Raw genomic sequence first — 13,175 nt, forward strand, 5'->3', positions numbered from 1 at the left:
TCGGGTTTTTGTACTGAATTGTACCCTTGTCGTCATGCATTGGTAGAAAAGGTAAATGTAGTTGTTTTGTTGTGGAAAAATTAGAAAATTTTCCACTGTTGCTTAAATGAAACTTACATGAAACTTGTACTGTTGACTACAGTATGAGCTAAAATCCCCAAACTCAAAAGTATTTGCATTTGCCATGTATTAATACCTATTCCTAAAACGCATGCATTTCGAACACACGTTAACAAACGCTGAAAGAAAAACTGTTATACATGCAACTGAAAACTCTTTTCTTTAATAACACGTTATCCACCAAGCGTTGATCAGTTTTATGACGGGTGACAGAATGCTATAGTTACCTTATTGATATAACTTGACTCCTACTTGCAATAACATGTTTTTCCTTAGTAAGCGACGGAATACGTGTCGCAAGCACAAGCCAATTTGAATTTTATTATTAGATACCCAATTAATTTTTTTGTAGTTACAATTCAAATAGTTTTAATTGAGCCCGATTCACCCACCTGAAATACTCTGGACCCCAGATACGTCACAATTCATTTCATGTTGTAACAATCAATGTGCTGACGCAATGAAACCAAACCTCTAAATTTGCTGTAGAGTCGAATTACCTGATTTCATGTAATATCCGGAAAAGTATTGTTACTCGGTACGGTTTCGGCGATGCTGGGTATCAGGTTCGTAATAATTCGGTCGCTCTAATTGCTCCAATTTAAGCCACGCACGTAACTGTACTTACCAGTCAACCTTTTATAATACCAGGTGTAATGTCGCAATCAACTGATTTTGCTTATTGTTACTTGCATTGATGCCTAAAAAGGGCCTTTCGAAGGCTTACAAAACACACACATAATACAAGCTTTAGTACTGAATATTACCTTTGCAAAATATTTAGAAATCACTACAGATAATATAGCCTAGGCTCAATGCCGCTGTTTGGTTTGATATAAAGCAACACATTGATTTCTGACATGCCTTCGATCAAAATTACACTACAACTAAGATCCACAGCTATTTTCTTGAGATAACCACCACAACTTTTGCCTGAGAACAAACTCGTGTGTTTCTTGAATAAAACTTAATCTGAACATATTTGTTGGCCTTGCAAACTGGATTCGTACCTAACACAATACACGCCTGTTTCTGTTTCATCTGCAAACACGTAACTGGAGTGAGCGTGGGGAATTATGACTGTCTCACAAAGCTGTCGGCGTTCCTAAGTCAACAAACTGGTTCAAGTCTGGTTGTCAAGCGCCACACGCCTGTGAGCTCGTTGCCAAGTCCAGCACTGGCGAATCTAATTCTCCTGCCGGATTTGTGAAGCAATTTTTTGGTGAGGCTTTAGTTTATATAAGTAATTCTTTGAGAAAAGGACTTATTTGTATCTTGATGCCATATTGGGTATTCAAAATGAATGACTCATTGTACTAGTTTTTCGACAGTTAAACGACCAAAAAACGGATTTTCACATTTTTTGTTTTAAAGTGTTAAGATGAATTGTTGATGAATGCCTGTTGGTTTAAAGCACGGTCTTTAGGTAACTACAGTATATGTGGAATTAAGCTTTTGCCAGTGCAAACAAATCACAGTTTCCGTTTTGTTTCGAAATCTATGTTGCCACCTAGCGGGTAACAAAACTTGGTTGTGTAGAAATGGTCCCGCAATTATCGCAGAAACACTAGCATTTTAAATTGTATATCTTATACTGTCTTTTTAACAAACGATATTTTTACTAGCCTGTAAGGCCTACGCCTTGTCAACAGCTGAGACCTTACGGTTCAAGTGATGAGACCTTGCAGTTCAAAACAGTGAGCACTGCCTGTAGCTATCTTACTCTTTTATCGGCACATTTTGTTTTGTATTTTAACACATTTGCGATTTGATTCTTCTGTAACACAACAGAACAAACACATATGATTGCTTAAAACCTTTGGAAAGCCAACGTTCATTTGGAAAGATGAAAAAACACAGAGATTTTAAGAATACGTATGCAACTGCAAAAAATCGCAACAGTATATGTGCTGTATCATTCAGCAATGTTCATGCATTGCTGAATGATAAGTAAAAGCAGAATATGCTATTGTTGTTACGTAACTCTATTGTACTGGCAAAGTTAAACGTCCTAATATCCCATCGTTATTTTACGTTTATGGAAATATTTACTGAAATTTGATGAGTACAGCCTGATTTAAATAAAGGGACTAAACCAGAACCCACCACGAAAGTTCAGGCCCGACGTACGACTTAGTTTTTGAAGACTTGATACCCAGAATCTTATATCCATGATTTTAATTCATTTTTTGCAGTGCTTTGCTCAGCGTTTAAGGTAAAGCTTGCTGCTTGACAAAAATCTGCACAATAAAAAGGTCTTAAACCTACAAAGCATTAGCAACTAAGTTTTGTCATGAAATGTACCTTTTTACAGTTCAAAACATCAAGGGTTTTCAAACAAAAACATGATTACTAACACTTGTTTACTCATATATTTGTGACGTCAAAATGGACTCAAACGGACAGGCCAAGTACGTTCTGACAAAACTTTAGCAGTATAGCTTATACCTGTACTAAATGTAAACAAAGTTTAAAAAAAAAGCGTTAATAAATCGCCAGAAAGTAAAGGAGCCCTGGCCATTATTTGGTAAATGTCTAAAAAATACAGTTTGGGCAATACATCATGTACGATACGCAGCTAAACAAATTTGCATTTCATAATCAATTAAACAAGAATAAACACAATTTGATAAAACGGCAAAAAGGCGTCAAGATTGTAAATCATGTCTTTTATCAAAGAGGTAAATAGTCATAAAGTTTGTTCATGTTTAAACTTCTTAATTTCATTTGGCAAGAAGGTTATGAAATGGTTTTGTGATGAAACTTGTCAGTGGATTTTCGAAAAGTTACGCATTATGACTGAATATTGGCGGTATTGACGCAGATGATAAGACGTGTACTGGAAAGAATACAATAAATGTCACATGAAACTTGCAGCAAATATTCTAACACACCCATTTCCATGTTTTAATTGTTGTTATTTTCTGCGACAACTTCATGATAGCGGCATGAACGCTTGTACACAATATATGGATGTAGCAAGGTGAGGGTGCAAGTTACTAGCATAGCAGCATGTACCGAAACGAAGCCACTTTGGACTGCTACTTTAAAAAGGACGTATTGGAGCAATGCTACTAAGCCGGCAATGGTTTGACATATGCCGTACAGCTTCCCAAAGTGCTTTTGCGGAAACGTTAAAGCCATGAAACTGGCGTTACCGCCGGCAATAAAGGAGCGATATATAACTAAAAGGATAAACGAAGTAAGGACTTGTCTGCATACAGCACTTGCTGCTAATGCGATACCAAGCAAACTAGTCAAGGTTGCGGAGACGCATAACCCCCGGTGTGTTCTTGCCTTCTTGCAGTCAATTTTGCGCTTGTAGTAGTTCGTTATTCCGTCAGTAAGCAATCCGTTTAGGGGTGCAACCACTGCGCCACCTATGAGCATTACGCCAAAAATATTTGTATAGCTTTCTACTGCCGCTGACGACAGAAATTCGTCCAGCCAGGACACCAGGGTTCCGACATAAAATCCCATTTGCAAGTTTGTTATGCTAAAGTGAAAAACATTGGTCCATAATGTCACTGTCCGTAGGCATTGGGACAAGCCTTCGGTATTTTGCTTAACCGCTGGGTGATCGCTTGAAGCTATAAGAACGTCTTTGCTGATCGAGTCCAGACGCTTTTGTTTCTTTGACCGTGCCATCATACGTGGCATGACCAGAAACGTACGGAGCCATGGAAACAAAGTCAAACCTGCCATAGCGAAAAATATAGTCCTCAGAGACAATCCACCTTCGTGTGCCTGTTTTACCAGAAGATACACTAAAGACGATGCATCGTACATTCCATTTGCCAAAGTCACATACACGGACCTGCAAGATCCAGTCAATGCGCTAAGCTGAAAATTGCTGATTAGCAACGCAAGGCCAGCAACGGAAATCGAAATCATGGAAGGGTAAAGAATCCAAGATGTTTCAGGCGTCATGCAGGCAATACTTATATAAGCTGCCGAATACAGCGTTGTAGCAATGGAGCGCATGACCCAAGTTCCGTATTTGTCCAGGATATGCCCCAATGGAAAGGCTGCAAGGCTAAGGGCTGACACGGAGAGTGTGAATACCAGGTTAAAGGCCTCTTGTTGGCCGCTGCATACAATGTTGGCACTTCCATTGACGCTGCTGTTGAAGTTCAATGTCCAATTGACAGGGCTTCCTCTGCTGCATGACGATGCAAAGTAACTTAAATTCAGTAGCACTTGTTGTAGATTGGGCCATCCTATGATTACACCAGAAAATAGGACGCATTCTAGCAAGGAAGTGCCTATGGCTAGCGCATCCTTTTTCCCCATATTGGCCCTGAAATAACATTACAAGTGGCATTAGTGGCTTATATATGTCACAAAACACACCAACCACACTGGGTAAACTTTACATTATGACGCAAGAATTTGCTGATTGAAGGGTTGATAGCAACTGCTAAGCAGTAGGTATTTGTTTTTTCTTCATATGAAAACCCAAACATCAAAAAATACTCTTTTTAGTACTGTTAACTATTCACTGAAGTAAACAAGAACGACCTAAATACCTATTTTAATGCACAAACACCTGTTGTATGAAATAATTTAGTTTTCATTGAACCAGCTACTAAACAGGCTAGCTGCACTGTCCGTCAAACCTTATTTGCCTGGCAAACAAAACCATGAAACATTGGCCTGTGGTGTGACGCAAGTTCGTATGCAGGTTTGCAATCACAAAACTGAACTAAATAATTCGCTTTTATACTCATTGTTGTAAACGTAAACAGCACAACCAGTTTCATTGTGTCCTGTGATTTGTAAAAACGTTTTTTTTTTCTGGACACCCAAGTTATACGCAAAACCTAAATCAAAACAAAGTCAGTACAATTTCTGGTTTCATGTTCGAATATTTGGTTCATAAACGTGAATGGGAAGTTGTTTTGTCGTTCTTGTGTTGGTGGTTTGGGTGCTACTAACCATATAAAACGGCATTATTGTTGCCAACGTAAATGCATGGGAAACTGGTCTACGAAAAGGTCAACAAACTATAAGCAGTTAGCTAAAATATTTTTTTAGAGATATATACCTAGTTAAAACGCATTGCAGTTTTGCAAAAGAATGAATTTGAGAACAATGACCTTTGGATTATGACAAACAAAGGTTTTTGTTTTCTGGATTGAATCCAAAAGACTGCAATTCATTAACCTGTCGTTAATTTTAATTACTACGTGCGCCATTTAGGTTTCAAAAATCACAGATATAGCAAACCGGCTGATCATTAGATGTGGACAATTGCGTAATACGTTTCCTGTCAGATGCTGGTTATCTTTGGTTTGGCTCTTGAAACCCATTGTTTATTTAAAGCAAATACTGCTAAAATCATTTCCCAACTATGCAGTAATAGACAGGTGGCACAAATTACAGCTTTATGTTTCAAATAGTTTATTACATCTGCATTCTGTGCGACAATGTTGCCTTATTCATCAGCCGTAAACACATAATTATCAAATATCATGAGTGACAATGCTGAACTAGGTACACGAACATTAAAAATGCTTTTTAAAATGCATTCGTTTCTAATGTACTTTACCACTGTACAAATCGATGCTGGCTTACTACCTCCTACACCGCTGTGACCACAGCCATTATGCAAATAAAAGTACAGCAATCAAAAAATATATGACCACAACAGAAGCATTTGCAACATAGATGAATTGACTGCACCTGTTAAAAACTTTGTATGACATGTACACATGACGGTCTTAAACGCAACTGTACTTTATGTTTACTGTAAGCTGACGTGTGCGTCATAACACCTGCTAATGATAAACAAACTAGGTGCTAGTCTTGTTTACATCCTGTATAAATTAAAGCGGATGTGCTGTTTAAAATCGTAGAAAGGTTGCCTTTAGTACCATTCCTGCGAAAGAAAAGTCTGATTTTTAAGTTAATACGTTAAATAGGCATAGTTTACAAGTCAAGAGATGCAAAATTGGTTGTAAGTTGGAAGTTATTGAATCATTAAATTTTTCATGATCAATTTTGGTCGTGTGAAATCGGTTGGTACCGTAATTTTCTAAGTTCCAATTTGTCTAATACAGGGGTCGGCAACCTTTTAGGCGACGCATGCCATTTTACTTGTTACTTCCATGTGTTAATGACCTCGCGTGCCAACGTTTTTCTAAATAATAGTGGTTCGTGCCAGCAGATATCAATAATAAAGCCAAAGCAGAGTGTTTTGTGCATGTAAGGCTAAATTTTAAGACAATGGCATGATAAAAACTATAAACAAGCAGTGTGACAGGTTAAATTGTTACTTCAATATAAACACGCAAATCGGTTGGCGTGCCATGAAAAACCACCTCGCGTGCCAACCTTGGCATGCGTGCCAGGGGTTGCCGACCCCTGGTCTAATACCTGGTCCACATTGTTTATCTTGCTAAGTTTTGCCATGCTTTATCGGTGAAAACTGTTCTCAATTTTGAGTAATGTGCCACTACCACTAAACTACTAACTTTTTCGACATTACAATTACAGCAAGCTGAAAAATGCCGCACTTGGATTCCAACTGGGCGTTTCTATGTTTCGTTCATGGTTTCGTCATCTGTACACTTAGCTCAGGCACCGAACAGCGTGAGAGCAAGCGGAAATACGCAAGTGGTTCGAACATGCGCACAATAGGGAATGCATAGGGCACCATTCCCTTTTTACTTCCAACTGTGAATACCATCAGGTTTTACATTTAGTAAGTGCATTAGAAGCAATTGAAAGAATTCCACCAAAATTTAATGCCTATCTTCATAGGCACCGAGTTTTACGAAAATGCAAGGTGGCGGACATAAATTTTGACGTCACTTTAAGCGACGTCACGAATGCGTGCAACCACACGAGCTCCAACTCAAAGCCTTGAACTTACAACAGAAAGCAACATTCGTCAAATTCTTGAAACAATGAATTTTTGAAATAATATTCTTTTGGAACACTTTGCTTTGACGTTATTATTGGATTAGCAATGTTTAGAAAACGTTGCGTCAAGTTGTTGCTTTTGTATCAACTAAAATAACCATTTATTATCGTACAATCGCATTATACACAATAATGGGCTAACATTCACTGCCAACAAGTGTGTGTTTGACAACATAAACGAGGCACTAACCAAAACAGGTTGCAGTTTCGGTGCGCTTGTTTAAAAGCACAATTGTTCCCAAATTTCTTTAGATTTTTCGATGTTTTGTACAATACGGCTACAAATAAACCATCCGGGGGCCGCCACCGTGCTTTACAAAACCCAAGGTGGCGGCGCCACCCAGCCACTACCTGCACGGCGCCTATGGCCTATCTTGTCACTGTACAAACAAGCGTTGCATGTGTTTGTGGCACTTTTTGTGGGGCATTGCGTGCAAACTTTTAGCGCCAGTGCTTCAATACACATCCTACATGCTTTGTGTGGGCGTTCGCGTTCAACCATTAGTCAAACGAAATTCACCCAACCTTACAGGGCGAAACCCTTTCCAAACCCATTTCTCCTACACTATCTCAATCATTGGGTATTCACTTTGTAAAAACCAAAGGCATTTATTGTTCCTTTACTTTCTTCTAAAACAGCTACGTTCAATCCAACACTAGCTTATAGTACAGCCCAGTAATGTTACTCATCTACGAAGTCTCAGAGATTGAATAATTAATATTTTCTGTCTTACTGTTACTAAGCATCTGATTTATGTTGACCGCATATATTTAGTGCAAAGTTATGAAAAACCACACCTAAACAATTAACTTGTAAAGGTATTTGGTGGTCGCTCAAACAAACACAGCCCAGTTCTGAGAAAACTAGTCGTTACCGCCGTTTTCAAACCAAAATTGACAAGTAATCCTGTTCGGAAATCATTCAAGTTGGGACTTACAAATGTAAACTGAGTATGCGAGATATGCAAGTAGTTTTCATTAACACCGGGCCTTAATTATAATCGATAAACGACACAAAACGCTTTTACGCTGTTTTTGTTAATAATTTTTTTGTTAGATATCCCTGAACTTTGACTCATCACGGTTATGCTTCATTTTTTCTAATTGACGCAAGCGACTTTATTTCCTATTTTGCACTGTTGAAGCGTAATACGAAACCAAAGTAAATTTACAAAAAACGTAAACAAAGAGACTTCACAAACTATATTACTTCAAATTCAGTGAGAACTCGTGTAACCAATGTACACCAGATCTTTCAGCTGACAGCATGCAGACCTTAACGGTCACTTACACCATGGATGTGTTTAGATTCATCACAACGCCAATGTGTTTGCTTAGCAGTGTTTAGGCAATACTGTCGCTGTAAGTAGGTCGGTACCTGATGTATCGACACCCCTCAGGGTTTTCACACTACAAGCTACGCTAAGTCGTACGTGTACACTGTACTCTTCGATGTGCTTTGTTCCCTTGACTATAAACTGGTAACCTGGGAAAAGCAACCGACGAATTGGGCAAGAATATAGTTCCGTTTACCTATGACTGCAATGTTTGCACAAGATAATGCTAACGTACATTTTCGATTTTGATTTAACAAATCAACACAAAAAATACTGGAAGTTACAGCTAAAAACTGGGCTGCAACAGCCCAACAGCAACAACATTGTCAGTGTATACCAAAACCTGATTTAGAAGATAATGAATATATTAAAACTGAAACTGATTATTGTTCGACTTAGTGCTGGCCAATTGTGGATCATACACAAACGTCTTTGGAAAGCACTGCATTTAGTCAACTAGCAACGCCAACATAAACAGCACAGCTGCTGGTGCCAACTGAAGCAGTAAGATTTCGAGACTGGCGTGTCGGAGGCGTGGCCTTTCTTGCGTCATAATCCGCCCACAGTGGGCATTGTAAAAACTGGAATACGTTCAATGCCATCCATTCAAATCTGCGCTGTTGACTGAAACGGTCTGTTTTTATCGCTTACTTTATGTACTGTTTTTCAAGGACAAAGGAGAAAGGTTTTGGTTGTTCATCGTAAATTTGTCAAATAAAAGCTTTACTTCAAGACCAGTGCGCTATCTAAACTGTTCCTAACACATTGTTTCTCCACTTTTTAGGTCTGCTTTTCTTCAGGATAACTATTCGCCGACTCAATGAAACTTTGAAGTAATAAAATCGGCATGAAGTTGGAAAATGTTTGTGTGTGTCGAAAAGCGTAGACACCCAATTTCTGTACGCACTTCAGACCGCTGACTTGACTTTGAAAAACAGTGCTGCAAAAAGGTCAAGTTTGCCAAAACAGATAGAATTTGAACTAACTGAGCAAACAAACGTAGCAAAAATGCTTTACGAATAAAAACTTTATGGCTTGAGATTGCTGTCTAGTAAATCTTTGGTTTGTAGCCAACGCACTGCCTACAATTGTATTATATCGCTTTGTCGAAATGAATTTGAAACAAATCATTTTGCCAAAACAATGCAAATGCAACTTCGTTTCCCCAGCATTGTTTTCCTGGAAGGCAAAGCTATTTTTTTCTCAAATACAAAACATTTCGCAAAAATACGCAGCATATATCCGTTAGGCACATATGCTTTGCGATAGACCAATAACAATTTGGCAATTATTGCGTTATGTTCGTGGGTATAGAGCTACTAACACTGGAATTCAGCTGACGCCCGGTCTGGGAATTTCTGGTAGGTGGCGCAACGGGACATAGGCGTTTATGGTGCTGACTCAGCAATTTGGGTTTGTGGTAAGAATGATTGCTGAGTCAGCACCATAAACGCCTGTGCTCCGTTGCGTCACCTACCAATCCGGGCGTCAGCTGAGTTCCAGTGTTAGTAATTCTACCATGTTGGTGGGTGGCGTTTTATAATTGCATTTATCATTTCAAACATCTTACTGGCCAGGTTGATTCGTGGCACATTTTATGTACTGCGTTAAAAATGAGGATCTCATCCTATTGCGAAACTTATAGGTATAACCACCATTGTAACGTATTATTATTAATACGCTACACGATCTCGTCGTTAACTTTTGCGTAGCCGGTGTATAGGGCATATTAAAATACTTATGCACCTTTAACCATCCCAGTCCTACTAAAGCTTATACCCAAATGTTAACAGAGTGTAAGGGAACGATAATTTGGAATGGACTTTTCGAGAATGAAAAATTTGTTTGTTTGTTTGTTTGTTATTTGTTTTTCTGTCAAACACAAATAAGCCCCTTTTTCCAACATTGGTGTTTTTTTGGTCGAATAAACCGAATAATTGGTGACGTCAGGCTAAGTCGTACGCCGTGTTTTTGCAGTTTAACTACCAGGGAATCGGAATGTTACTGTAACAGGATGGTTGTGCTGCATAGTACTTTTAGCTCTGTGGGTTTAAGGTTGCTTCGGCCTTCCTTCGTAGCTGGCCAGCGAATAAATTACTGATATTTTGTCTGAGTTGGACAAAACGATAATGCTTTTTTGATACATTTTGCGCAGGTTTAATGGAAAGATTATGTATTCGGCCTAATTGCAAGAAATTATTCGGCTGCTGAATAAACTAGACAAAACGAATTCGGTACAAGATCACTAGCTTTTAATGCCCCTCGACTGGTTTAACAAACCTGTGACCTTTAGTAGAGTTTATCAGCAAAACACCAACCGTACTTTTTTGTGACCCCAAGTCCTAAAATGTCGGCTCGCTTGACCCTTCACCCCCAATGGAGCTCTTCACATTTAAAGAGCCATGGCGTTTTAAACTTTGCCTAGCTTTATCTAGCCTGGTGATTGGTTTACTGCAATTATGTCGGTATGTTTTGTTTCACCAAGCAATATAAACTCTTTTTAATCACATGTGTATTAGATTTAAATTTAAAACATAGATGGATTTTACTACAGTGGCTTTCAGCAAAACATAAACAAACTCAGCGTCAGATTACGTGATACAACGCAACTCGGAAGTTATCGCAAATGAAGCAAGTAATCTCACGATGCCATTGAAATAGGCACCGTACCTTTGAGTACTGATTCTAGTGTCCTATCATTTGACCTCATTCTTCTTCTTTGGTTAAATTAGAATAAAAATGATAAACTTTTGGTAACACACCTAACATTGGTCGACTGCGGCATTCAATCACATCTACAATTAACGACCCAATTAAGGATTCAGTTAATTTACCTAAATTTACTAGACATTTTTCTGAATATTTGTCATTGGTTCAATTCTAAAGAGCACATTTTAATAAATTAAAATAAAAGATAAACATTATTTAATCAGAAAAAGGCAGTGGTTTGCACGGTGGTACTAAACACCGCATGCTACCGCATGATAGCGCATGCTACCGCATGTTACCGCATGGTATACCGCATGTGACCGCATGTTACCACGCAATAGGAAGTTGTAAAGAACTTGAATATGTTTTTACGAAAATATTATTTTGCGGACTTTTGAAAGCGCTAACGGTTAGAGCTATTCGGGTTGGGTGAAGGTTTATAAATAAAATAACACTACAATCTGGTTTATTTTACCCTTGTTCGGCTTGTATTCCCACATTTTACATACAATGCAGTATTTTAAGCGGAATATCATGCGGTCACATCTGGTATTTAGTACCACCCGTGTTTTGCATGCTACACTTTTAAGCTGTCACATTAGATTTTGTAGCAACCAAAACCCACATGCAAACCTAGCTTTGCTTGTACTTTTATTATCCTTTGTAAAAATGTTTAATTTGAGTTGAGTTTATTTCACATGGTGAAAGAATTTAATACCAAATGTCATATATTTGCATAAGCATGTACAAAACTGATGCATTTCAGCGATAAACTTTTGTAAGCATAATCATAATTACTGTCATATGTTGTACAATATATGCAACACCTATACAGTAATACATATGGGACACATTAAATTCACTGAAAAAGGTTTGCAACTTCAAGTTAGTTAGTAAAAAAATTAGTAGGTGAAAGTTTTTCAGAGGAATCTTTGTTCTTAGCTTATTGCTGATTCCAACAGTGGCAATAAAGTTCATGTTCGCCACATCAGAAACAAAAACAGTGTTTGTGAAATACATCATTCTGATTCCTTATCCAAAAGAGCAGATCTTATTCCAGCTGCTTTAAGTTCCTCGATGAAGTCCCCGCTTTGGTGCATCTGCAACAAAATATCACACCCACCAACAAATTCACCTTTTAAGTAAATTTGTGGAATGGTGGGCCAATCTGAGTATGTTTTGATGCCTGCTCTTAAGTTCTCATCAGCAAGTACATTATGAGCATCATATTCCACTCCATGCATCCGTAAAATTTGTACAACTGCATTACTAAAACCACACTGAGGTTGATCAGGCACACCCTTCATAAACACAACTACTGCGTTATTATTCACCAAGGACTCAATATGTTCTTTGCTTCCAGTGTCTGTTGAACTCTCAGTTGAAAAGTTTGAGTGCCCATTCAAATAGTATTGACAAGTTGTTGCCTTTGTTTGTCTGTTTTTGAGAAAGCAAGGTGGATTTTGTAATGGGTCTCTGAGCATGGTACAAACAAAAATCTGTCTTTGCACTGAGTGAATGTTGTTGCGCTTTGTGCAGGATTCAAGCACTTTTTTTGCTAAAATCCGCGTCAAAGACATTATGTTCCAGTACAAAACTTTCAAAACCTTAAATATTCAGCTATTAAAACAACAAAGACAAAAGTGACATCCGTTACAGGAACAACGTGGACAGAAATACAAAAATTGCTGGAACTTTACGAATTATGCGGCAGGTTTGCCTGCAATTATTCAGTTAAAGAAGGTCATTGTTTACTGCTTCTTAGACACACCGACAACCACGTCGTCCGGTGGTTTTGGGGAAAACACAGTTACGATTAGAAGAAAGATAAAATATGAATATCCAAAATTCCAAACAATGAAACTAACCTTATTCCAAAGCTGAAAACCAACGAAGTTACGGTTGAATGATTAACTTGTTGGTCATGCTTATTACCATTAGTAAGCAACACAAAAACCACAAAAATAAAGTTAATAGCATACAAAAATGTGACTCAGTCTTGCTTTTAAATTTGCCGTTTATATTTTTGATATTTTTTTAGTTGTTGATAGTTTGTTTCTAAAGATAATTGAGGTCTAAAAT

At 38.1% G+C, this 13,175-nt stretch overlaps 2 protein-coding genes across 2 annotated transcripts; both read right to left on the minus strand.

The window, feature by feature from the left end:
- Positions 1 to 1,833: 1,833 nt before the first annotated feature.
- Positions 1,834 to 4,867, minus strand: LOC145215102 (equilibrative nucleobase transporter 1-like). The gene is made up of 2 exons (XM_080083756.1): positions 4,497 to 4,867; positions 1,834 to 4,420 (listed from the first exon to the last, which is right to left on the minus strand). Coding segments are annotated over exons 1-2 (1,395 nt in total). The 5' UTR covers positions 4,499 to 4,867; the 3' UTR covers positions 1,834 to 3,027.
- Positions 4,868 to 11,727: 6,860 nt separating this feature from the next.
- LOC145212525 (glutaredoxin-related protein 5, mitochondrial-like) lies at positions 11,728 to 12,982 on the minus strand. Its single transcript, XM_080080678.1, has 2 exons — positions 12,962 to 12,982; positions 11,728 to 12,713 (listed from the first exon to the last, which is right to left on the minus strand). Exon 2 carries the CDS (start codon positions 12,671 to 12,673, stop codon positions 12,113 to 12,115), a length of 561 nt encoding a protein of 186 aa, XP_079936804.1. The 5' UTR covers positions 12,674 to 12,713; positions 12,962 to 12,982; the 3' UTR covers positions 11,728 to 12,112.
- Positions 12,983 to 13,175: the final 193 nt, after the last annotated feature.

Source organism: Phallusia mammillata, chromosome 2, assembly GCF_965637545.1.
Source record: "Phallusia mammillata chromosome 2, kaPhaMamm4.hap1.1, whole genome shotgun sequence".
Lineage (NCBI taxonomy): Eukaryota > Metazoa > Chordata > Ascidiacea > Phlebobranchia > Ascidiidae > Phallusia > Phallusia mammillata.